This window comes from Anomalospiza imberbis, chromosome 18 (assembly GCF_031753505.1).
Source record: "Anomalospiza imberbis isolate Cuckoo-Finch-1a 21T00152 chromosome 18, ASM3175350v1, whole genome shotgun sequence".
In the NCBI taxonomy this organism is placed as follows: domain Eukaryota; kingdom Metazoa; phylum Chordata; class Aves; order Passeriformes; family Viduidae; genus Anomalospiza; species Anomalospiza imberbis.
In genome coordinates this window covers 11,489,483-11,517,068 of record NC_089698.1, presented here as the reverse complement: position 1 = coordinate 11,517,068, position 27,586 = coordinate 11,489,483, and the positions used below count along the sequence as shown (strand labels likewise).

Below are 27,586 nucleotides of genomic sequence, written 5' to 3'. Positions count from 1 at the left end.
ACTGGTAGCATGAATCATCATGTGGGAGCTGCAGAGCAACAGCTAAAATATAACTTACCTTTACACAATAAATGAACTGTTGGAGTTGAAAGGCCCAGAAGTCACTTGATTCTTCTTCACTTGAACTATTCTCATTTTATTCTAAGGAGCAATGAGAGGGCAGCCCTTATTTAACTCTACAAAATAGACATTGTGTATAACCCAGTTTTGTCACGACACAAATTGGAGACAAAAAGTGGCTGCTGACCCTGCTCCCCACCACTCCCTGCTAGGGAAGAGCGTGTGCTGGAAATGCTGGTGCAAAATGACACAACTTCAGAGGTTTATAGAGTTGAGCTCATATTTTAGCACCCCATTTCAATGCCAGCTGTACCTCTGGCCAAGAGCAGAAGGGCACCAAACCCTCCTTTTACGTTTTGTTCTGCCCAGACCAAAGCTCAGCTGTATTTTCTCGGAGCAGCCGTTTTTGGAGGCATATTTTTTGCAGCTCCTGAACTGCAAAGCTGACAATGCAAAGCTGTGATTTTGCAGAGACAGCCCTGGCTATGCCCAGTGCAGCCCATGGACTCTGAGTGTGGCCCCACGGAGACACAGCCTTAACTCAACACAGTGGCATTTTGGTGCTCTGTGGGATATTTATTTTTGAAAAATATGATATTGTCAACAGCTCAGTGAAGTTGTCTCCAGACTGTTATGTCTCCTTCTCAAGTTTCTTTCATTTTTAAGAGCTTAACTTTTAGGCTTCTGGTGTGAGGAAAGAGCCTAAAATGGTTTAAGAAAAGGACATAAACAAGGGATTGAGCTATGCACAGCACTGGAGAGAAGCACAAATAGTGCCCCACACCACAGAACCAATGCAGATGTCTAAGAGCAAAAATACTGTGATGAGACACTACTGTGCCCAACCCTATTTTCATAATGAGACTAAGAAGGTTGCAAAGAACTGAAAATCCTGAAGGACAAAGATCATTTAAGAAACGTCAACATCATATTTTTTGAACAGGACATTTAATACACAGAAATTCAGTCCTACAAAAAGGGTTAAACAATGGTGACACCGAGGAAATAGCAGACAAAGGCTAATAAAAGCCTTAACCTGGATTAGAATTGGTGGCACCACTCCCTCATCTGCTTCTTTAAAAATTCATAGACAATGTTTTTTTCTGAACAAAGACTTGCATGGGAGAAGTTTCAATTCAACTCTTCTAATAGAAATGAAACGAATAAAACTATTTAATTAGACATAAATGCTCTTCTAATCTCGAGCTGCCAGGAACAGAGACACTAATTAGCCAACCTGCCCATTCAAGGTGCTGGGCTGCAGCACCAAGCAGGAATGCACAGAGAAGGAACTGGGGCTTCCTCAATGCCATCACAATTTTCCGAGCAAATTCAAAGGAGAATTCACGCAACCTTTAGTACTGAGGATGAGAAAGACAACCAGCTTGAGATATGAGAACATTTCAGCATGAAATGCTGGGCTCAAGGAAATACAGTGCTGAAAAAATAACACAGACAAAGCACTGATGAGGGAGCTGAGAGGGGCACAGAATTCCTTTTTGCTCGTTTTTTAAGTTCTACCAGTAGCTACTGGTTGCAAATAGCTTCCTAGTTCCTAAGAAAGTTTAGAAAGGAGTTCACTTTCAATGGTAAGGGTCTCCTCTAAAATAATTCTGTGTGGTAATAATGCACATCTTGTGAGCTCCTCTGATCTCTGCCCTTTGTAAAACTCTCTGCAACAGACAGGAATTAATCCAAGTCCCTTCTGTCGATCAAAGCAATTGTGAAACCCTTTAGCACAATTTCAGCAGAAGCTCTGTGCTGCTAACCTAGTTCCTCCACAGAATTTAACTGCAGAAAAACCATGACTCCAATATCAGCTTTTGTGATTTAACACAATGGAATATTATATTGCTGTTGCTTCTGAGGTATTTTTTTCACTATTCCATATAGCTGCAGCTTTTCATTACAGTAAGATCTTAAAAATTAATGAACCAATTTTATTACATTCAACTTAGACACACTTATGGAACCGGTTTCACATTTTTAACAAATTTTTTTAGTGACAGCTTGGAAGACAATCCATGAAAATACTCTGGAGAGGGAATATTATTTCAGTGGATATGGGAAAGTTGCAGCTCTACAGACTGTGCAGACCCTGCAGTTTTAGCACCCCTCAGGCCTGGCCACGTCCTGCTCTCCAGATGCCCACTGCATGTGGAGCAGTCCCTCCCATGGAGCTGCCACGTGCTTGCTACAGAAAAGGAGAATATCTATTTTCTGACATGAGTCTACTACAATACACTTCTGAAACATTTATTTGCAAAAGAAGTGTGAAAACTGAAGATCCATACTTAAAAACAGGATATAAATCCATTTTAAGAACTAAAACGTTTTCTTAAATCAGGCATGTTCTTAAACCACACACCTCCAGCAGCTCCAGACACTGCAGGAAGGACTGCAAGGAGTTTTCAGGAAGAATATTTCACCTCAAGAAAGGAGAAACAAGACGCTTTCTTGCAGAATAACATTACTGAGACAAAGACTTTTCTGGATTACTGAACAGTCAGAAAACGCCACACCAAATCTTGGGGGAAAAACAAAAAAAGGTAAAATTAAAATACCTGTACTAGCCAGTGCCTTTCAGAACAGTATTTATAATAATTAGAAGCTCAATCCAAACCTCTGGATCCAATTTATTCCAGAGCACTTGAAATTAAAGCTCCAAACCAGCACTTGAAAACAGTTACCATCCAGGATGATTTGAGACCAAACCAGGCTTAAGGTGTTCTAAGCTTTATTTTCACCTGGAAAAATTTGTGTTTAGGCTTCTGCTTTAAACAATCTGAACTGTTCTAGAGATTAAGCCCCCAACCTCTCTCCAGCCCAACTCCTTTAGAGACAGAGAGGGGGTGAGCACACAATTGCCTTACTTGGGTTGGGTTAAGTAACACTGAAGTAATTCTAATCCTGCAATGCATTACAGAAGTTGCCTAAACTGAACATATTCTCTGCAATTTCCTTCTCTAGAACAATACAGGCTAAGCAGATGCCTTAAATGTGTTTCTCTTATCTGGGGTATTCACTGTCTTACCACTTAAAACCCTTTGGGGGTAGAGGCTGCTGGTATCCCAAGAGAGATATGATTTCCAAAAAAATCCTGAGGTTATGTGCACACAAGCCCTTGGCACACACTCCTCACCTCCACCACTGCTTCCTGCGACACTCCTGAGAAAACAGTGCCAGACCCAGCCTGAGAACAGCCCCTTGTGCAGGCCCTCACCCAAGAAAACAAACACACATTCTCCTATTTGCAACCTTTATTTCATGAATAATTAAGAAGAAAACATGGCAACATTGGCAAATTGAAGGCATACATACTAAATACTCATACAGAATACATTATGGAGAAAGTAAATGCCCAGGTCTTTAGTGGTCCTTGCAAACTGAAAGCATATTGGGTCCTCCAAAAGGTTTAGCTTAACATAGGCTTGCTGACTTCTCAAGTTCCAATCATTACCTACTTGGGTCCTTCAAACCACAAACAGGGTGAAATACAATTGGAACACTCATTCAAATTTTCCTCAAAGCTGTATTTCTCAGCTCTAAGCAGAATCAAACAAAATGTTTTTTCCTCCTTGCCATTTAAATATATACACTAATACACCAGCCTAAGTATTCAAGACATAAGCACTTGTTGAAACACGTTCCATGTTATTCAGAACCTGCAGGAGCACGTATCTGTACACACACATTTCTACTTGTGCATGTGGGTACATCTGTACATTTATGCAAAGCCTCTCTCTATGTAAGATATGTGTAAACTATTCCAAAGGATTCTGGAAAAAAGCAAAGTACTTGCACTTGTCTGGAGGAATTTCTAAACCCATACACAGACTGACATACAACAGCTGTGTTTCAAGGAAGAGCAAAACCAATACAAATCAGAAAAGCTGGAAGGATGAGAAGAGCTTTTAGAATCACTGGGGTTTATATCATCGTTAAAGGCCATGGAAAGTGAGCTTTAAATGAGCTATTTAGGAGATATCATTACTGGCTGCAGTGTCATCTCAGACAAGGTTAGTCCTTATCCAGTACAGTGCTGTGAAGGCAGACTGAGACATCAATAAAACTGCTCTTCCACCAAGTCCAAATTCATCACATTCCTGTCAGTTCTGCCTCACACCTGAACTGGAAGTACCCTCATCCAAGAGGTGGAGGGTACCAATTAATGCCCTTCTGGGTTTGATCAGGAGAGCTGTCCAGTAGCAAATGGGATCACTGATTTATTTCAGATACACTGAACAACTCTTGATCATTACTGACCTAAAGTGAACTTACAGTCTGGAGGCAAACTACTCTATGCCTTAATAGTGTTATACTTTCTTCCCATTAGATAAAATACAGAAAAAAAACACATTTCTGTTCAAAAAAACCCCTTCAGATACATATAAAAGTGCTACTTATAGACAGAAAAAATAACCTTACAATACACATAAAACCAAAAGTTTCTATCAAAATGAAATGCTTTAAGTTACAAGGATTAATTACTTGAGAATGTTACATGTATTTGTGCCCTCCTAGATGAACAGATTTCCAAGTAACCATCCTAAATTAACATATGCAATAACTGGAAACCATTAAAAGCCTCCAGAGAAATTTCAACAATGGAACAAAAAAAAAAAAAGAAAAAAAAAGAAAAAAAAGAAAAAAAAAAAGAAAATAAAAAAGAGCCCTTTTTTCCTCATTTTCCTCATTTGTTGGAAGAGCTCAGAATCAAAAATGGACTATTCCATTATTGCAAGTGCAGTCCACAGTCAGAAGAGGTCAGTTCATGAACTGTGGAACTGGGACTGCCAATGGCTCCTGTGCAGCAGGAAAAGCCTGCTGGGCTCCCTCACTACCATATAAATACACCAGTTACATGCAATTAAAATAATACATGGATCACATGGTGAAAATGCACATCACACATTGCTATGCTGGGGCAGAGCAGGTTCCAAGCCTTGACTTCCCCAAGCAACTTCCTCATATTCTAGAACTTTGCAAAATACAAAAGGCTTAGAAAAGTGCAACAAAACTAGCTTTATGACATTTTTCTTTCCATTTCCATAAATACAATCTCATAAAAATATTATTAAACAGAAGCACACTTCCCAGTGGAGAACTAGCAGGCCACATTTCAGCTTTCAGTAAATGATTTTGCCTAAACTGAAAACCCCTGAAAATAGGGGATTAAAATGAAACCAGCTTAATTGCATCAGGCTGCTGTAATATTCTGCCAGAAATTTACCCTACTGCTCTGCATCCAAGTCCTGCTGGGACTGATGGGAAGCTTACGTGCAACTCTGAGGCAGACAGGGGCCTTTGGGTAAGGAATATTCCAAGCAGAAGCAAATGTCATTTGGAAGGAAGTTGTCTGGTATTCATAGGTTTTACTAAAGTTTCATTGGGAGGAAATAATTCTAATACCCCAGAATGAATTAGCTCAAGGAGATCAGGACAGTGGCTTTGTCAAACGGAGTTCAAGGGTGTTGCATCCAAACAACTGGCAAGTGTAGCAAAAACATAAGAAAAAAAAGACTTGTATCAATTAGCAGAAATCAGAACTGTACAAACCTCGACCTTTTAAGTTATTTAGCATTAATTATCCACAGCATACTTGCTACATATTCCAGATGCTTAACATCTTGGGTTAGATAATTATAGAGTGTACTACAAGACTGATTCTGAAAGCAGGGAACACAACAGAAGAACCTTAGAGGAAGGAGGGACACAGCAAGCCACACAGTAATTTAAAACCCACCCAGCCACTCTCCTGTGAAAGCAGAAACACTATTAAAAATACCTTTCTAAATAGGGACAATTGAGTGCATTAAGAGCTGTGTTTTGCCAGTCAACACACACTAACTTGGGACAGCACAATGGCACGTCCAGCGCTCGTGGCTGACGAAGACACTTTAATAGCACTTCGCACCAAGTAATTTCTCAAACTGGTTAATAGCAGCCTAAAGAAAGGCATACACTAACGGTAGCTTAAAGAAAGGAGATGCAGAAATAGAACTCAGCAGAACATAAAAACCAAACAGAAATAAATATTTACCAAATCAAAGGAAGGACCACAAACAAACCATACAGTTAGCTCAGTCCATCCATGAACATGACTATTTTAAGGTCCTCTTTCAAGACCACCTCAGCATAACTCACTTATAGGCAAAAAGTAGCATGAGGATGTACAACTGCATTCCTTCTCAGAAGAATTTTGCCCCTCAGGAGCTCCTTTTTTGGGGACTGTGTTAGTTCCAAGAGGCAAATAAGAAGTGAAGTCACCACAAGAGTCACAGGGACACAGTTTAAAGGTGCACCTGCATCACTTTGGAAGGAACTGTCACACACCACCTGAACAGCAGGCAGTGTCCCCAGACCAGGCACAGGCAGGAAGAAAAACACCCTCAAGTTCTCCAAATCTCCAGCTTCCCAAATAATCTTGGTTAAAACTAGGCTGGAAAAGAAATTGTGCCCTGGGCCAAATCAGTACAGAAATCAAATTGAGTGAAAGTAATCTTCTGGTGATGCAAAGGAACCCAAATGTCTGGAGTGTTGAAACTGAGAAAATAGCTAAGAACTTAACACTGAGATCAGTAACAGAAATGAGACTCCAATGTCACAGCTACATGGTTCACAAGGCAGGTCCTCAGCAGCTCAAACCACTGCACTGCACCATTACAGGAGGGCTCCAATTTGTTTCTCCTCATGCACCTAAAACCAGAGCATCACCTCTGCCAGGGACATGAATAGGAGTTTACACAAATAAATTAAAGCAGAGTTCATTTAGTTCTGGCAAATTAAGGGCCTTCTAAGAGACAATGATGGACATTACAGAAAAGCACAGTGGAAATATTTCATAAAATTGGAGACAAAAAATTATCAGAAACACTACATGTAACTCGAAGAATATATTTTATGCAAAAGAGACAAAAATCTACCTTTAAATCAGAATATGTCACAATTATATGCTATACTCTGGACAAAATATCCACAAACACAAATTTAAAAGCGAAAATTTCCCTCTGTTTTTCAGAGGCATGGGAATAAGACATTTTTGTGAGGGCCAGAGATTCACAGTGGAGACACTAAAATAGTGTTTCTATTTAAACAAACAGCCAGATCAAACTGGATTAAACAAAACCAACTGAAAACCAAATCTAGTGTACCAGCTATGGAAGTGTTTCCATCCACAGGATCCAGAGGATGACACAGCTGTACCTGCATCAGGATGTCCCACAGCTCCATCTTGTTGCCCACCCTGGCCACAGCTGGCCATGAGTAACCCTGATGTTCAACAGCACAGGCATTTGCAAGGCACATAGTAAAATACAAATGGATGACAACATATTTTCAGTACATTCACAAATATCTTTTGGATTAGAAGGGAAGTAAATCAGCATAAACTTGCACTTGACACGAACAAAAAACCAGGTTGTTTCAGGATTAACTATGAATAGAAACAAAACACAACAGTATATTTATTCCACATCCAGAAGGGATACTGCTATTTTTCCTCTTGAGCAACTGAATGTGGTTTGAACCTTCAGAAAAAGCCACACTTTGGAGTGCAGCAGGGCATTGTGTTTGCTTTAGCTCTTCCATTGCTTCATCCCTTCCACTGGGCAGCTGGGCAGCACCTCTCATGAAAAGGCTCAGATACATCAGGACACAAAAACCTCTTCCTGAAGCCCAGGGTTCCTGGGCTGGATTCACAGAGTTTTGTCAGACAGATGACACTAAGAAGAAGTTCACAGAGCTCTGAAGTTCATAACAAGATCCCTATTATAATTACTGCTAGCTTTTCTCTCTCTTCCTTTCTGAAGACCAGCAGTTCATGTTTTTAACAGAAGGGATCTAGCAAACATGATTTCTCCTTTGACATATGGTGACACTCTCAGGGTTATTGCAGTTAAGGACTCTGACAACATTCCAGGTAAATGAAGATGACCATTGGACAGAAAAAAAATCAGCTCAAAGCTCAAATTACCTCACCAAAGCAGGTGATGAGTTAATTTAGATCAAGAAAGGCTATCCTTTTCATTAGAAAAATACTATTTTTTAACTCTAAGGCAATTAATAAGACAATCATAGATAAGGATATCAGTTCAGAGGATAAACAGAAGGGGTTTTAAACACTGACTGGCAAAATCTGGAATTTAATAATAGGAGATAGAAAGCAAGACAGCAGTAATGTGTATTTCCACTACGACTATTCTTATTGAAACTAATGAAGTAAAAAAAAAAAAGTGAAGAAATATAGAGGAGAGGAAAATGCATTTCAGACTTTTATTAAAATCTATTAATGAAGATCTTCCACTTGAAACCTCGCTTGTAACAATTGTCTTTAGATTATGCTGGCTCTTTAAATGCACCAGTTAATAATCTGAGGATCTCCACTTCTAGTTCTAAAGAGCTGCAAGAATGTTTGAGACACCACTGCTCTGAAAACTTCTCCAAAGGCCCTCAGCACAGGTTAAGCAGTTATTTTGCAAAGTTCCATAATTCTCACAGGCACATATCAGTGTAAATGTGTATTCTTATACAACGCTAGAGACATGCTGAATTATTACTCTTCACGTGGGCTATGTTCTTCAGATGACGGGGTTTTGGATTTGGCAATACTTTTGAGTTAAATCTGTGCTTTTTTACCATGAAGAAGTTTCACAGATGCCAAGCACAGTTGCATTCACTGGGTTAACATCTGTGACATTCAAACTGTCCTTAACAGTCGTAAGAGCACCATAGAACAGATTTATTTTCTTTACAATGGGGTTACTGCTGAAAGAGCCTGTGCTTATAAATAGCAGCTGTTACAGAACTCACTGCTCCAGTCAGCTTCTGCTTAATATTAATGAGATGTTCCATGGCTGAACTGCTGGTAAGTGTTCAGAAAAGCAAGAGGCAGAAGCAATGACAGAGTGAAGTCTCCCCTCAGTTTGACAAACAAGATTACAACAAACAGCTCGTGACAAATGGAGCCATGAAACCACTGGGAGCCATTAACATTCCACAGCGGGCCCTGAAGTGCCAGGACATATCAACTCAATGATAGCTAAGGCACTTAAACTCTTTTGCCCAAGAGCTGCTAAATGAATTCAGGTACATTTTCAGAAAGAAAAAGAAGTTGAGCAGACTAAAGTTTCTCAATTCCTTCCTTGTGACAGTGAGTCATTTCCACGCAGTATTTGGGACGACTGGGTGGACACACATTACATCAGTTCCTCCATAGTCCCTCCCAGAGAACATCTCACCTTCTGTCACTCAGATGAGGATGTGCAAGACCAACGAAAACCACACAGAAAACATGGCAAAGCTGGATTTTGAGATAAACTACTTCATTATTACATCTTATTGAGAGTATCTTCTCTGCAGAAGAAATGCTATCCCAGTTCCAAACTTCTGCCATAGATATCCACGACGTGTGCTCGTATTGCTGTAGAGGAAAGCCCGGGGTGGCTGCGTGTGCTGCACAGGCAAAGCAGGAACAGAGCAAAGAACAAGCCAGACAAGGGGTGATCTCTGATTCATTTCTGTTATAGTGGAAGCACAGGGACTTGCACAGATTCCTTGAAGTGTAGTGTACCCTGAAAGCCAGGAGCTGCATGTGCTAGTCTTTACAATCCATAAGATAAAGATGAAAGCCACATCACTGTGACAGAGGTAGGCTTATAATGAAGCTTTAGAATGAAGATTTCTTCTGTGCCAGATTTTTCGAGGTATCAAGAGCACTTTTCCCCTCAATTTGTCATTATGGAATCAAAGCTTGTTTTCCTAGAATATTGTGCACATTTTAAAGGATGGAAAATAGCTGTATAGGCAGTTAACTAAGTTACCATTAAGAACTCTACTGTATGGGGCTGCCATATGCTGTGGGTAGAATATTCAGAGTCTGTGAAATCAGGATGCTACAGAAAGTTCAGTAATATGATGCCATGTTATCCTTTTCCTTCTCAAAGCTTAATCTGTACATTCAGTCTCCTATATGCCAGAGGAAGCATTCATCTCACTCTCCCAGCAAACAAAGTTTCAGGAAGTCTGACTGGAAAGGCAGCACAGAAGTAGTTCAGGCTCTTTAGGCTACATAATTAATCTTAATAGCTTAATAACTTGGGTTATTCCAAGCACTGTGGCAACAAGTTCTTACTTTTAAACAGTTGTTTCCATGCTTAGTAGCTGAAGCAATCCATGATAGTGTCACTGAAGTTTGAGGGGACTCAAATGTTGCCAGTTTTCAGTGAAATGGGGATTAGCATTTCAGTAAGATTTCCATCTGGTAGCTCATGTTGGTTGTATTCCATGGATCTGCTGAATGATTAGGGTTCAGGTTTCAAAGTATTTGTAAATTGCTGTAACATACAGCATGACATTCTGCCAGTCTGGACGCTCAGTTCGCACCATTTCATTGATGTCCTGTCACAGAAAACAGATTGGTCAAAATAGGAATGAAAACCCTGAGAGCAATGTGGCAGTGCTTTCACACATTCCTGGGAATGGTAAATCTGTCAAGTTTTCACAGTTTAAAGCACTGATGGAGAAAGCTCTGTTTTCTTCCATATATCTTGGTATTACTCACAAAATGTAATGAATAGCATATCTGCAGGTAGTTCTTTTGTTGACTTAAGACTGAAATGCCTGATGCTCTGCATGCTCAAGCTGTCCCCCACTGAGCACAGCTGGTACAACCGTCAGACTTTAGTGTTCACATAACCCTGTACTTGCCTTGCAAATTAACACAACTTACCCAGCAACTGTGAGCCACGGAATCAAGGCCCAGATATTAATTAAAGTTCAAAATTCTCATCAGGTTAAGCATCAATAATAACTGACTCCCATTTACCCTCTTCAGCACATGTACAAAGCAAAAGAGAGTGATGCAGTTCCTAGTAACTTCTGTTTACTGTAAGGCTCTGTTTGAAAGCTTTGGATGCAGGAATCTCCAGAACTCAAGAAAGAAGTTGTGAGTTCTTTTAGCTGAACACCTTCTTCAGAAAATGAGTAACTTCTGCTTGCATTCCACTCCTGTTTACATACAGCAGGTTTCACACCCTTCTTAGCCCCTCACTCATGTAATATGGATGAGAAAAATATCCACAAACCTACACATCACACACAGTGTGCATGCAGGGATGTAAATAGACACTTCTTAAGAGGGATGCAATTTGCACTTCGACTGAATTCCATTCTATTTGCCTGTTTAGAGTATCTTTTAATGAAGTACATCAAAAAAAGGAAGGGCAGACACCAGCATTTGGAGTAAGGCTGAGTTATGCAAGAATTTCTGTAGTTATTTTCCACTATCTCATTCTTACATCAGCACTTGGTAAAAAACTTCCACATCTCAAAGCAGTGCCAAAGTCAAAGTAGGAAAGCCCAGGAGTTACACAGCCATTGTCAGCAAACACAATGCTGGGGGGTAAAAGCACTGATAAGGATCAAGGAAAGTGTTATTTTTAAAAACTCTGTTGTACTGTTAGTTGCTAACTATGGCAGCTTTGTTAGAATTTAGGTTGCAAAAGTATCACTTAAATCTCATTTCTGATAATGGCCATTTCAGGTGAGTTTTTGTGATCATTCTCAAGGGTTTGGGATACTTCCAACTCCACACCTTCTGAAATACTCCTGTTCTAGTAAACACTCAACTACTGAAAACTAATTCTTTTATTCTAAAATTTGTGTAAGAAAACTTTTAAACCATCAGTGAAAAAATCTTACAACTAATTGCAATGATGACAAATTTAAAGTCTAAACTTAAGAGGCAAATCTCAACTCTCACACTACACTAAGAAAAAGGAACAAATTACATTGCTTGATTTGTAGCTCCAGAGTTCAAAAAATCCCAAATAACTGAGAAGTAGGTTAGAGACAGGACAGATTTAATGGATTCTTGAAATCTTATTCTCAAATTATTCTCAAAAAAAAAAAATCCACTGCCATTATGAAAATTTATTTTCATACTGGGAGATAAGTGTTGGAGAACCTTCCTTTTAAAGTTTAACCAGTCTGCATTTCAGTCATTATTTAGTGCAGTAACCTCTAGCTGAGCTCATCTGCTGCTATTTTTAAGTATAAACATCCAGATCTTTTGAGACTATAGAGTAATTTTGATTTTTATATATGGGTCATAATTCATTCAATATACATTTAAATCTTACCAGAGTAGATTTGATGCCAACACTTTCAGCTGCCTGAAAAGCCAAAGTGAAATTTCTTCTCTGCATGAGATATGAAAACACGTTAGAAAGCAAGGAAATACTATTTCAAACATAACAAAATGGTCTTAAGAATGTTCATAATAATGCTACCACTTAAACTTCAAATGGAGTATATAATTTGACTACAATAATTTAAAAGAGCCATAGGAATGAATGTGTTTTAATATCATCCAAAAAATTACAGACATTTTTATTAATTGCCTGTTCAGAAGATAATGCTGAATATCATTGTCAGTGAAGAATAACTGAGCTATAAAATACTAAAGAAGAGATTATTTATTCTTTGAAAAGCATAAATAAAAAAAATCTCTTAATGCATTAATGAAATAATATTTTGTTTTTAGGATCTATTATCATTAATTGTACATCCTGGGCTAACCAGTGGCAGACCAGAATACAAAGAGATGATTTGGAAATCCTAGTAACACTGGGGTTTTTAGAACTCAAATTAGTTCACTAGTTATTATTAACTCATGTTAACTAAAGCATTGCAGTCCTGGGAATGGGATTTTTAATGTCTTACCTTGTCCTGGCTGTTCAGCTCTTGATAGGGAATATGGGCTGGGAGATAAGTGTGGAGAACTGCACAGAAAGCCAGGCCATCGTTCCAGCTGCTGCTGAAGTTTGTGATGTCAATATTCTTGAAGGGGAAAAAATAAAAGCAGTATTAAAATCATAACCTAACGATTATTACATGCTACCAATTCATCAGTACTTCTTTTTAATACCTTTGAAGAAATTGGCAGAGAAAGTGGACAGCCCAAGACTAAAGGTCTGTGGTAAGAACTGCACTACTAACAGAGGAAAACAAAATAATATAGTGATAAGACAGTAAGTTATTTTATATATTAATTTCTGATAATTTAAAGTCCTCCCTCAATAAAAAGTGCAAAATGTATGCTTGAGTGTGTGTTAAAAGCTGTAAAATGTTGTGCTAGACAAGGTAATGGATTTGGTGCAACTGTTCACCCCAAGACAGAAAAGCAAATGAGAAAAGCAAAGGCGTGTAACCCAAATCCCTGATCAGACAATGTGCTCCTGTCTCTGTTCATGTTCATTCTATTTTCTGCTTCTACTAACTCATACCCAGACAAAATTTCTAAATGATGAGGAAAAGTATTTTCTCTTTTAAACAAACCATTTCTCTATAGAAACTGATGTGAACATGATCACGAATAAAAGTTAACTTGCATTTGGAAATAAAGAAGTTCCAGCAGATTTAGTGCTGACAGTAGCAGAGAATCTTTGGGATTGAAACTGAAATTGAAAACTGCTGTCTTGCACTCTTGATCTTTTAGTTCCCATAGGAAACTCAGTGGCACTGGTAAACGCATCTCCTGAGACTGTATAAATTATTGTAGAGTCAGCCCAGTCCAAAAGAGTTATGAACAAGATGCCTCAGTGACCTTTGAAATGACTGTATATTTGGCTGTTGGCAGTCAAACAATGTTAGAGAGGCTAAGTGGATAGCAGTCAGTTTAAACTTTAATTAGGAAACAACCAGTAACAACAATATATCACATATCTTTTACACTTTCATGGAGAAATATAAATATGCTTTAATATCTAACCCACTTAACTGGGCTCCAACAGAAGCTTACTCAGTTTTCAAAGTTTTAACGGCAGGAACTAAAACCTCCAGCGACAGAAGTGCAGGATCACAATCACCTGAGCCAATCTTTCACCTGACAGCAATTTAGTCATCACCATCAGCTGTCTTGGACAAGACACTAAAACTGGTTACTCCTAGGGCAGAGAACTCCACCCAGAGCCAGTGTTCTGCGCCAGGCAGTTCAGGCCACTTGGACTTCAAATGAACACAACCACAATCTCCTCCGACAGAGGGAAAAAACAAAACTCTGGGCAGTTTCTAGAAGAATGTGAGGGAAATCTTGGTTTCCTGCTCAGCTCCAGCACTGTGGCTGTGCAGTGGCCCCGTGCAGGCCGGGCTCTGGGCTCAGTGTACGTGCTGGGGCTCACAGGAAAACGGCGCTGGAGACCCCCGGGCTGTGGGAACTGCTCTGCACACAGCTTCCTCCAGCCACACGGCTGGGAAAACTCAAAAGCAAAAGGGAAAAAAATGAAGGGAGAAAAAAAAAAAAAAAAAGCTCTTTTTTCCTCAAGAGAGACAGGAAATTGGATTTAAATTAACGCCCGGTTAAAGCTTTCTCAATGTTACTTAAATTAAGGAAACATATGCAACACATTGGATGAGGTTGTAAGGGGAAAAAAAAGGGGAAAAAATGTCAGATTGTTAAAGCCAATAAATTTCTACATGTGTCCATTTACAGAAGTCACTTTTTGGAAAGGTCTTTCCTCCTACCCCGTACCCAATAAGGCCTCAGGCTCACATCTGTGTCAGTAAGATAGATAAAGGTAGGGACAGGGGGTTTTTCTGTCACAGACTTGTGTGGCAAGCTGGTTATAAAAATCAGGTGTGAATGATCACGTGTGCTTTGCTATACAATCCACTGAGGGAGAAAAACTCAAACCTGCTTTCACCTCTTGCCTGAAATGTTCTCCCTTGTTCCCTGAGATGACCAAGGGATGTGGGAAGGGCAGGAGAAAGATGTACACTGGCATTGCCACAGCGAAATTGCAACAAGCAAAAGTCATATTCTCTTCAACATTACAACTGTACAAACCAAGAACTTTAATTATTAGTAAGTATCCACAGAATGCTGAATTTTTACTATAAACACTGGGGGGGAAAAGGGCCACTCAAAGTACGCCTACAAGTTTGGTTGGTTCTCAAACAAAGCCAAACTCTGAATATCCCATTTTTCTAAATCATCTTGTAGGGTCCAGCTTTTATTATTAAGACAACAAGCAGAAAGCAAACCTATCATCCAAGAATTTTAATGCATCCAGAGAAGCTGAATTAAATACAACGGAAGGAAACAATTAAAAGGGACTGGTTGCTGTTTCCAATTGCTCTAAGCATTATGAATTATTATTACCTCTCAGACTAAAAGAAGTATAATATTGGTCAGGCAGTAAAAACAAATCTAGAAATGGGACAGATTGTCATTTAAACTGAAAATTTAATTTTTCATGTAGGGCTTTGAGCACATAACTGGCACATTTAAATACGGCAAATTTTATTTCCTAAATGCTTTTAACTACTTGTGGTTTTTTTGAAAAAGCTTGGTCACTATAATGAAATCAATCTTGCATTAAGCTCTCATTTCTCAAAGAATTGATGGTAAACAGAACATCAACCTAAAATCTCTGCCATAATTTCTTCTTTGTTACTGCTTTTATTAAGTAATTGGCTCTATTAAGAGAATTCTGCTGGAATCTAATCTAGAATTATTCTTCAAGACATTTCAGACCACAAAGTATTAAAGCAGCCGAAGGACATACTTTCAGATAAACTGTCAAATGAGGAAAAAGCTCTTCTGGAGATAAATGAACTAGAAGAGCATTTATCATCCCTTGTCTATTAATGATTAATAGGTAGGATGGGAGTGAAGCAACCTCTGTATTTGCGGTAGATGGTTTTTTAAAAGGTGATTTTTACAAAAGTTAAGCAACAGACCATTGCCATAAAAAGATCTGTGGAAGACACTTTCCAACCAGGAGTAAACAACAGAGTTAAAAATTAGTAAGACTTTCTGGAGACAGAACATAAAAATATAAAGTAAAAAGTAGATGCTATTAGAACAACTTGGTAGATCCACAACCAAGCAGCATTTCAAGGATGACTCCAGCCCTTACTGAACTGGAAACTGCAGAGGAGGAGCAGTCACCACAAAATGAGGCTGCCCTTGAGTTCACATAGAAAAAAAAGACTAAAACCAGTACTCCCCATGAAACTTTCTACACTGCTTAACAGACTGGGCTCTGCATAACATCTGCGTAAGATCTCTGCAAACCTAAAACTCACCATTTTAAAGTGGTTTTAACCAGCATACTGCTAATTTTAAAATTTTCTCCTATTGCTTTTTGCAATAATTCTAAATTAATAGAGGGTCTTCTAAAGTGAAAATACTCTTTAAAAACTACTATTATAACCCAGTAACTCCTTACTTTTTTTATCCCCCCAGAAAACTTCCACGGCTAAAAAACCTTACAAACATCAAGAAACCCAACTACAGAAAATATGGTTTCTAACTTACAGTTACAAATTAAGAACAAAGTAACTTTAATCACTTTTTTAGACACATCCCCAGCTTCAAACTCCCTGAACTGTGGACATCAGAACTCCAGCAGAGGAGCATCCTGCACAGCAGCTATTTCTCCATCCTTTGTTCTGCGCAAGGAGAAATTCCCATATCCAAACTTGGTTTGGCTCTCAAAAGAATCAGGATATGAAGAAAATAAAAGCATGTGTCTATGTCTCTGTTGTATTAGTTAATTAAATAAGTGGGTTGAGAAAGCAAAACTATTAATATGATTCTATGCTATAATATATTAAAGCCTTAAAATAAGATTTGAAGTTTAAGTGTGCAGACCTTGGCAGGCCTCTTCCCATGGCAGAAAATTACAAGTAAAATGCTTTTAAAAGCTTTTAAAGATACATCCACAAAAGAAAGGAGTATCCATTACAGAAGATTACAAAGGTTAACTACAACAGAACTGCATTCACTGACTCTCAAATCATGGAGTAAAGCTGTGGCTATCTGCTTCTGGCAGTGGGTGAGAACATGAAAATATTTCTGGAATAGACTTAGCAGCAGTCCCAGCTACTGCCTCTTCAATCCCAGCTTCTGGAAAGGCAGTAAATGGCAAATATAGACCATCAAAACCCTTGAACACTGACTGGTAATGTTTCTTTCCATACCAAACACATGTTATTTTTCAGTTTGGGCACAAAGAAGAGCCATAAAAGAAGCAGTCATTCTCACAAAATCCAGTAATAGCTTCAGACATTAATGTCTGAAACACTTTGAGGTACAGACAACTTCATAATTTATTCTAAATTTTCTCATGATTAAGTCTAACAAGTTGACATTTCTCTTGTATCAGAATCCAATCCAAACATGAAAAGGAAGTATGTTTTTCCATAACTCAACGATTTTTGGCTAAAGCATCAGCTAAAACCAAGGAGAGAAGTGTTTTGGCATCCTGACTGCTCTGATGAATCAACCAGACAGCACAGAATGCACACCCTGGACTCAGTACTTGAACACAGGCTCACATAAGCACAGCCATGTCCTTTTCTTGTGCATTTTTAAAATCAATAGAATACTTTGAATAGGATATGACCTAGCTCAGTGTTGATAAGTTAAAAAAAAAAGGGAATCTGAACCGTTTTTTACTTTTGGTTTTGTTATTGTACACTTAATGCCCAAGCACAAATGTGAGCATTGCTTGATTTCAAGGTGCATTGAGCATAGCATTCAGTTTTTTGTAAGACATGTAGCTTTGATCTGTACAGGAGGTAAAAATTAGGTCTTTGCAGCAAAAGCCTTTCCAGAAAGCAGCATTTCATGAAACAGAGGACAAGTACTACATAGCTACACTAGGTGTATCTGTACCTAGGAAGTGTGTAAAACTTGAAGCTTAAAAACCTTAAAGCTTAAAAAGCTTAAAGCTCAAAAAAAAAAAAAACAACAGTCTATTCTTGTTGCAATTTTGTGACAATTGCTTTTTTGGTGTCAGACTTCTGGAAGTGAATTATCTTTCAGAATGCTGACAAAAATGGAAAATAAATTGAAATACTGGTGGAGATAAGAATGGGTAAGGATGTGTGTATCCTGTTTGTTGGTCCTCTTTTAATACGAAACATGCATGCTCACATCCTTTTTGGGACTTTTATTAGCTGTGTACTCAAAATGAAAGTAGCTGTGTTCCAGCCAGGGTAAATGCTCCCTAACAGCTGGATGGGATTACTTTATGCTTTGAAGATATCTGGAATTTATGACAGTTTTATGACACTGCACATATTTTAGAGGAGCCAGGAGGATTCTCTCCTCTGAAAAATGCAGCACTTGGCTCTGGACTCTGCAGCAGTGTCAGATCCTGAGCAAAACTAACACACAATGAAATGTCAAGTATTTTGTGCCTGTTGATCTGAAAACTAAAGGTGATTTGCTCCTCTTTTATCTAAGTGCTTATCTTGAGAGCAGCTCTCCTCTCTCCCGGCTTAGAGATCTGCTCAGCCCAGAATACAATGCAGCTCAGTAACTTGTGTGTGCTATTGTGTCAGGACTGAACAGGCTCTGGGTGGAAGTTAATACAGAACCTGCCTCTGCTAGTCCTGCACTGACCTTCTGCAGATCACCATTCTCCAAACCTCAGCTCCAAGGAGAAATCCTGCCTGCAAACGACATTCAGGCAGCACGTTAAAAGCTACAATATAGTAAGAGATGAAGTAATTCATGTTTTTACACCAATAATTTCTCTTATTTTCATTGGCTGTATCAACTTGATTTTTTTACTGAGGTCTTGAAAAAAACATTTGGAACACAGTTAAATATTAACAACTACATTTAAAGGTGACTATTCATTTATTCCCTCCAAATTTGCTTGAATAAATCAAGAAAAGTGTACAATGAAGTAATTTACAGGGTTTTAAAACAGGGTTTATTCCACTATAATGGACTGAAATTAAGAGCTTCACCACACTATCATATTTGAATTATTTGGCATTCACAAAGTTTCAAGCTTCTAAAGCAGAAATAACTACTTAAGACTTCTAATCAAAAGCTTGAAAGCAATTTTCTAGAAGGGACAGGAAAGCAGGAGGTATTTCTCTTCCATTTTACTTGAGCAGACAAAAAACCCATACCAGTTATTCCAGACAATTCTGTAGTTCTGTATTCTCCACAAGTATCTTCTGAGTAAAGAAAATCTCTCTTTGAAACAGGACAGACTTTAGTGTGGTTTTTTTGGTTTTTTTTTTCTCTTTAAAGAAGAAAATTTTTTTTATTAAATGAATATCAGCAGTATTTTACCCTGTTGATAAGGATAAACCAACTCCACCACACCTGGTGTTCAACAAGCTAAACCACTGGCAGCCCACCTAGAACTCTGTACACCTTCAAAAAAATTCTAGAAATTAAGATTTGTATATGGTTACTTGTGTGATTACTATTTTTTAGTATTCATTAGCTACTTTCCACTATCCAGTGCAAAATATAACACCAGAGATGAAAGGCAAAACAAAGCCAGGAACAAACATGTCTCTATTAGAAATGGAGCTTTAACTCAAGGTGCATGGTCCCATCTTCCCTGAAACACCAACAGCTGAAAGAATTTTCTATAAATACCTTACATGCATTTATGCATAAAGACCTACAGCTGTGAGACATCACCTCCAGGTAAGAGGGAGAAAATAAGACAAAAAAAGTGATTACTGTTGGCAGTGGATGAATCAGTTGTGATTTAAACACATCTTGAAAAATACTGGCTTACAGGGTTTTACCTAAGTATTGGTAGTTTAATATGAACAGTACAAAATTAAGAAAATAATTATTCTGAAAGAAAAGGTTTCTAATCCTTTCTTTTCTTTCGCTTGTTTCCAAATGATGGTTACAATCCTCCAGGTCATTTTAGAACTTGTTACAGACTCCACCTCCAAGTACCTTTCCTTTAGCTTGCCATATTTACAGCTAATATTGGATACAAATTGGTGACTGGATAGAAGGTGACCTACTGCTCTTCCTAGAGGAAAAGGTTGGGATATTTAGGACTTGTGTTCTGTGAGGCTCCTGCAGCAGCTCAGAGACAGAGGGCTGGGCAGCCAGCGTGTACCTGCAGCTCAGAAAGCTTGTGCTGGCTCTCACCCAGGTGCTAAAGCAAACAAAACAACAGTGCTACCGAGGAAAAGTAGAAGTTCTGATGATAGCAAATGCTGGGAGAAAAGGGAGCTGTGGCAGAGTGAGACACCAGGAAGAGCTGGAGGTGAAGAGGGTATCCTGTCCATGCTTGGATGACAGGGAAGGAAGAAGAGCTGAGTACCTTCACCAAAACTGAATAAGGGAGATGTTCATTACCCTGATGCTTGTTTCCTGTTTGTCAGTTTTGAACACAAATAGTTTTAAAATAAAATTAAAATGAAGCAGAGATTCGTTGAAAATGAAAAAAGAAAAAGATCCTTATCTGTTGTTGATAACATTGAGATGCCAGAAATCTGGATAAGCACTGTTCACAATGAATACAGTGCTGGGTACGTTTAAAACATTTGAATACCACCAACGGTGTTCAAGCAGAACTGAATTCAGGGGATGCTGAAAATAATAAAATTCTGTACAATAAAGGAATGAAAAATGAGTGTGCCTAAAGCAAAAGCTATTCTTCTCCCAGAACTACTTAATATAACCTCCTGATAGTATCTTACAATTTCAATGAAGGCATTGCAGTGGCTCTGCAGATGCTCTGTACTTTCTCAGGACCATGCTGCAGGAACTACAGTAAGTCTCAAAAGCTATGCTTTTACCAGTGTTTATAAAACTCAAGGAATTATAAGCAGCAATCTGTAGAATCAGAAGCATATTCTTGAATGTGCACACAACTAGAGAGTGAAAAGTTTGGAATAATTTCTATCGCTTTTCCTAACCAGATTAACGAAGCTGTCAAATTCATCTTTCATTTCAAGACAATATGGGAAAATATTTTTGCACTTAGTTTGAGGATTTATAAAGCAATGTAACATCCTGCCTTTTTTAAAACGTGGGGAAGGAGAAAGGCTCTTTCCACAAAGCTGCTTCTCCTCAGAAATAGCACAGTTGAGTATCAGACGTGCCACAGGAAGAGGGGGAGGCCTTATATCACAGCCTGTCCATTGTGCTGGAGGAGGACTTTTCCTATGGATGGGCGACCATCCTGTTATGTGGCTCTCAACTTCCTCCTGCATTGTGAGGCTCAAGTCATGGAAAGAGTAAAGTTCTTAAAGTGAGGATTGTGTTGGGAACTCCAAACACTTTCAATACAAGTTAACCAAACAAATACATCATGGTCAGACTATTAACATCCTGGTTTAGTTTGCTGAAGCCACTATTCTTTTGAAAAAATAATGTAATCAGGAGAACTCTGGACAGTTATCTTGTTAGTTCTTTTGGCTTCTGATAACATTTGGACCAAGTGAAGAAAAAAAAATAGTCTGCAACCACAGTGGAAAGCCAAGTTCAAAATGCAAGACAATGCCACCTTCACAAAACAAACTGTCCCTAAGAGGCCAAATGGGAGTGCATTCAAAGATCCAAAGAAAACCCTATGATAATTACCTATAAAAAATAAATCTCTGAAATCTGAGAAACGGTACTCTAGTTGCATTTGGGAAACACTAATTTAAACATTCAGTTGATAAAGTTTCAGCTCCAGTTTCAAAAGTGCAACCTGTGAAAAGCTGATTTCAAGTGGCTCAGTGGGAGGGCAGCTGCCCCCTTAAGAAAGAGCTGTGGAGCAAAGTGACTGAGGAGCTGCTGGTGCTGGAGCAGCACTCGGAGCACGCGTTCCAAGGCGAGGGTACAGGACATGCCAGGGCACTCAGTCCATGCAGTCAGGTGTGGAGCAGCCTGGCTCGTGCCACGGGCAGGCTCCACTGCCTGGCAGCCACTGAGCACAGAGGCAGCCAGCTCTGCAGGTACCTGGTAGCCCTCTGTTTTCTTCTGGCACCACTTCAGCAGGGCGTTCCTCTTGGAGCCTCCATATTCTCTTGCCAGGGCAGACAAGGGATCTTTCCTCTCTTCCCTAGGAACAAGGCCAGAACAGCTTATAACACAACAGAAATAGGTATTTATAAAGGCCTAAATAGAAGGACAAATTCTTGGCACACTGGAAGTAGCAAACTGAAAAACAGAATACACAGGAATACCTGAAAAGACTTTTGAGTTAGTTTGGAGTAATTCTTTCATTAGCAAATCATCCTTCTCTTTCCTTTAAGCCTTTTTAACTAGATCTTTCCACCTCAATGATATTTTTAAGAGTTTGAAAAATTAAACTCACAACATATTAAGTTCCAGCCTGAACCATTAAGCTAACTCAAGTGACTTTATTTCTGATTTAGAAAGAATATAAACTGATGTTATCTCTTTTGCATCTCATGGCTGATTACAAATGTCACCTTGAAACAACAAGTTTGCATATGAGCAGCAGGGTGTTATTAACAGAACATTTGCCTGAGACCTGGAGTTCTCAAAAAAGAAGGGGGAGCTCTATGTAGGCTGATCTGCCATTTGATGCATTAGCACAATAAAAGCAGTCAATTAATTTCAATTCCAGTTTGTCAAGCTATCTTAAGTAATTTTTTCCTTAAGAAAAGATTGGGGAAGAAAAGAACAACCAAACTAAGTTGGCAATTTTTTTCATGAGCCTTACATTACAAGCATGTCTTTACCAGGCTTCAGAAATGAATTCTTAGATTAAAAAAATATATATTATAGAGGCTAAAACTTCTTTAGTGGCCTGGTTACATGATTCAGTATTTCTGTAGATAATATAATAAACAGTCTTTGACAAGAAGAGCAAGTACTACACCATTATGGATATTAGTTACCACAAAGTGTGCCAGAAATTGTTCTTACTTTTAATAATCTCCATGTGGAAAATTAAGATAGCTATCAGTGAACTGTAAAGACTTCCCTATTTGCCATTTTTAAAGAGTCCTATCAGATGCAAGGAAAGTTTTCAAAACATTCACAGAAATGATACCCTAAGTTACTCTTTCTGAATATTTCCCAAAAGACACGGGGATTGTATACATTCACTCTCAAATCTTCAAGTCTTTGTTCTTTACAGCCCATATGGTGACTGGAAAGAGGGGTGGAATGTGGAAGTAAATAATATCATCAGTGGATTCTCTGCTGCAGATTTACAAGTAGCAACTCTCCAGCTCCTGCTAAGGGAAAAGAAAGCATCCACGGAATGTGAATATCTTCACACATTCTATGTGTGCGTGCTATAAACAGAACACCAGAGACTGTTCCATTATCAGCATCTCTTGGTCCATGCATAAAAGAGAATGCGGCACATCAGGCAAGGAAATGTTTTAAGGCACTAATCTTAAATACATGTATTGCAGTGTGCTTGGCCAGTCTTCACTGACATATGGATGGGCAGGATCTCCAAGTTACTTAGAGATAACAGCTGAAATATCCATAAAAATTTATGCCCAGCAGGACAGTAAACACAAAACAGTAACTGCTATCTTTGATGCTAAGCCTTCAAACCTAATTGCTCATCTTGATTTAAGATGACAAGGAAGTCAATAATTGTGTATTTAAAATATGAAATAAATTATCTGAATAGGTCACTGTACCTAAACCTCATAGGCACCACACAGCCAGAATGATGCTTCAAGAAATTCTGTACTTCGGTTCTTAAATCAGTACAGGTATCAACAACTTACACTGGTGATTTTCTCCTTTGGTGATTGAAACAAGTAACAATGGGACTGCATATTCAATCTATAATGAGGGTTATGCAACACTATGAGAACTGAAGAACAGAGATCTGGGGCAACAATAGAACTCAAATAAAAATATCCCTCTCTCTTTACGCTAAACATACTGTTTAGCCATGAGGGAGCTGTACAGCCTGTTCTCAAATTCCAGCAAGAGCACATGGTTTATATCAGGTTCTCACAGTTACGAAAACACTGCTGAAGAAAATAAATTAGCATTAAGTTGTATGGAGACAGTGAGAAATGGTTTGACATACAAATCTTACATGTTCACATATTGGGTGAACTGCATTTCAAATCAAAGATCTAACAAAGTTTCAACTAGAACAGGGAACAGTAAACTGCAAGTATTTGTTCTAGTGAACTACACCAATAACTGTATATATTTCAATAACTCTCAGAAAAAGGTAGGGGAAAACAGAGAAATCTGATCATGTAACAAACTAGAGTGGCTCCAAAGGCCACACTCATCACCACACACCCACTGCTGCACAGCCCATTAAGTCTTTTGTAGTTCTGAACACTGCAATGGGTGGGCAGCACAGTAATGATTTCATAATTATAACTGTACAGTTTCACCCTGGAATGCCACGCTTTTTGCTCCAGTCTGCAGACTGACACCAATACAACTCAATGTTACCAGTTCAAAGTTCATATACAGGTGGTTTAGGGTTTTTTTAAACTTATTTCTGGATGTACTCAGTTTAAATATAGGTGCTAACATACACATTAATTGCTAGCAGTAAAGTACCCACAATTAAACTCAGTTTAATTTCTGCACAATAAAAAGAGGGCAGCACTGAGGCCTGTGTCAGCTGATTTCAGGAAAACCACTTTCAAAAGCATCCACAACTGTGAATACCTTAGAATTTTATACGTGTTGCAAGTGTCTCTGAACATTAAGGGTTTAATAGTTCTGCTGCACAAAAGCTTTGTCAGGAAGTTCTGTGAGAAATGGTCTTGCCAGAGTTATTTAACCTTTGTCTGCAAATTTCCCAATCTATGAAGCAGAGCTCATGACATACTTCACTTGGATAACGTGAGGATTAAATACTTTGAAGTCCTCTGACTGATAACACAACAGAAAGGAAAAGTTTTATATTTACCACAGACTTATCTTTTGTCTTACTAATCAAAGGAGCTTGTCTGGCCATTTGCTGCTCAGACTTGCACTATAACTCTATCTGTGGGACAAAAAAACCCAGGCCCATTCACTCACGGTTATTAAAAAGACCTGCCAGTGTCTGGGATTAAGATCTGGGCATGCTGCTTTTTGTCTTCAACTGGGATTACAGAAGTTAAGGTTTATCATGGTCTCCCTGGGTCCAAGCCAGTCTGCATGATCTGCTCCATGTGCTGCAAGCTCACTTCCAGAATTTGGCTTCGTGGTATTTTGAACTGCTATTATTATTTAGTGACATGACTTAGCTTGCTTTTCTAGTGGAGTATAAAGTCTGCTATTAACTCGAAAGCTTTCAAAGGTTTAACTTTTAGTCTAACTTTTAAAACAAATACTGAAGAAAAAAATAAACTGAAAACAAATAGAGATTACTGAAGATGATTACTGTGTGGGGTCTGCAGTCTCAGTACCAATATTATATTCTAGAGGTATGCAGGCAGACAGCTGTGGAATTAACCCCAATAAAGGACTGTTACCTTATTCTGCTTCTGGTTGTAGGGGTGACTGATGCTGTAGGAGAAGATGAGAGGGACAGCTGTGGTGAGGTGGTACCCATTGCCATGAGAGATGCTGGGGATGCTCCATCAGGTGCACTGATGTCCCGTTTGATTTCTTCACTACTTCTTCGAGACACTAAGGGGAAAATTGCCCAGGAATTTATCATTTGCAAACATCAAAACTTTCAAACTTGCTCTCAGACAGGCATTAGTTCAGAAACCTATACCTAATAGTAGGTGTCAACATTGCTCTTGATGCCTTCCACTTTGGAAATATGAAGGATTTAGACTGCACTAGAAACATTTATGATCAAGCCCCTATTTTGAAGCAAAGTAAGTTTGATGTATGTATCTTAATGGAATATGACTACTTCCATTTGAAGGATTTAATGAATGAGAAGGAATTTTAACATCAAAACATTTATTTTCCTCTAGTCCATACAGTTACACTGTGAAGCTTCAAGTAGTTAAGGAAAAAGAAAACCAAATCAGTTTAGGGATGACAGCTGTTTTATTTCCATTTAATTTTAATGAAGAATTGCCATGTATGTGATGCTCTGGACATTAATTAAATATCATCAACAAGAATATCAAATGTTGACCTGAGACCAGTCAGCCACATTCCACAGAGCTTGCTTCATTTTATCAAAGGAAAGTATTTTTCTTTCAAATGCAAGCACAAGCATTGTACTCTGTAAAGCCAAATTTGGAATTGTTACATGTTCTCTACATGTACTGGAAGAGTTTCCAGTTAAAAGTATGAGGTTTGCCTTTATACTTAAATAATCATCATTGTTCATGTTTGTACAAATCAAAGATTCAACTCTCTACATAAATCAGGGACTTATTTTCTAATGAACTGGGGGCAAGTACATTAATTTATAAATACCAGACACAAGAAGTTTAGGTTCTTATACAAACAAAAACAATCTAAAACTTGTAAGCATTTACTCAAATATAAGGTTTTTAAAAAAAAATATTGATCTAAAATCAATTCTGCCTAGATTACACAAAGCATCGCTTTCATAGTATCACACCATTTTGTGCTATAATTAATAAACATTTGGTCTTAGAAGCCCCTGCTGATACTGAGACATCAATATATACAGCTTGATAGTAAACCAACACTCTGCATAAACTTTTAGCAAGTCTGGCTTTTTTAAAATCCCAAGTTAATATCAAATGTCCAGGAACTACCATCAGCTATACTGAAGAATATTAGTGGGTTATGCCAGTCACAAAGCAGACCTATAAGTACGTGACTGAAATGAGAGCTCCTAATTTCCCTGACCACCTGAAAGCCGTGGGGTTACCTGAAATGGATTTGGCACTTTCCATAGCAGGGACTCTGGGCAGAGACGCCGGCCGGCTGGTGGAGGATGTTCTCAACAAATGCTCTGGACAAAGAGAAAGGAGGGAGGTCATCCTAACTGAAGGTTCCAGTCAAATGTAAGACAGCCAGGTCTGAGTCACCAATATTGCCCACCAGTGCCCGAGTTTGGCTGTTTTAGGGAGGGCAGTTGCTTTTATCTGGAAGACAGAAAAGCCCTAAAATTGCCCATTGCCAATGAAGTGCACCAGGAATACACCATGAGCACCTTATCCTTTTGCCCAAAAGCCTCTTGCTAATCCACTTGCCCTGGTCATAAAAAAAATCCTTACACCAAAAGACTGAGAAAGGAACCCCCATTCAGCACATGGCCAAAAATATTCAATATGTCCTTCATAATGTTCAATGGCAAAGGAGATTGCTTTATCCCTCAGGTGATTTCTTTTTTCCTCCTCTCTGCTTTGTTGGATTGACATTTTTTGGGTTTCAGCGGGTTTTTTTTGCATTTTATTATTAAATAAAACTACGCATTTTTCCTTTCTTCCTCCATGCAGTAGGATCTAAAAGGTGCCTTTACATATTGTATTGCAAGATTAGTTCTGCCTAATGCCAGTGAGGAAAAAAAACCCTAAAAAATTAATTTTCTATAGCAGCAAATCAAAGCTATTTCCTATTATGAAATATTCCTTCAAGTAAAAGCTGCAAATAAAAGGTTTACATACTCCTACGTAGAAACACTTAGAAGACAGTTATTTGAATACAAAACCTCATGGAAAGAAGGATTTAGAAAAGTGAAACCCCATTTATTAATTGAAAATGTGACATTTTCATACATTGCTGGAGAGATACATTAAAAATATATCTGTATGGTTGTAAACAGGAATTCTGTCTGGCACCTTCACTCCTGGAACACAGTCCTGCTCCTGCATTCACTGATTCAAAAAAAAAAAAAAAAAACCAAACTACAAA

General features: G+C 38.5%; 1 protein-coding gene across 3 annotated transcripts in view; it reads right to left on the bottom strand.

Moving 5' to 3' along the window:
- Positions 1-3,302: 3,302 nt before the first annotated feature.
- The window catches only part of SPECC1L (sperm antigen with calponin homology and coiled-coil domains 1 like), a 63,123-nt gene continuing 38,839 nt past the window's right edge, over positions 3,303-27,586 (bottom strand). For all 3 annotated transcript variants that reach the window (XM_068209100.1, XM_068209101.1, XM_068209099.1), the window contains exons 11-16: positions 26,601-26,684; positions 25,267-25,423; positions 21,797-21,899; positions 12,784-12,900; positions 12,201-12,260; positions 3,303-10,458 (exon numbers count right to left, since the gene is read on the bottom strand). In XM_068209100.1, the coding sequence (XP_068065201.1) occupies positions 10,369-10,458; positions 12,201-12,260; positions 12,784-12,900; positions 21,797-21,899; positions 25,267-25,423; positions 26,601-26,684 (611 nt within the window). In that variant the 3' untranslated portion in view covers positions 3,303-10,368. The remainder of the gene's footprint in view (positions 10,459-12,200; positions 12,261-12,783; positions 12,901-21,796; positions 21,900-25,266; positions 25,424-26,600; positions 26,685-27,586) is intronic.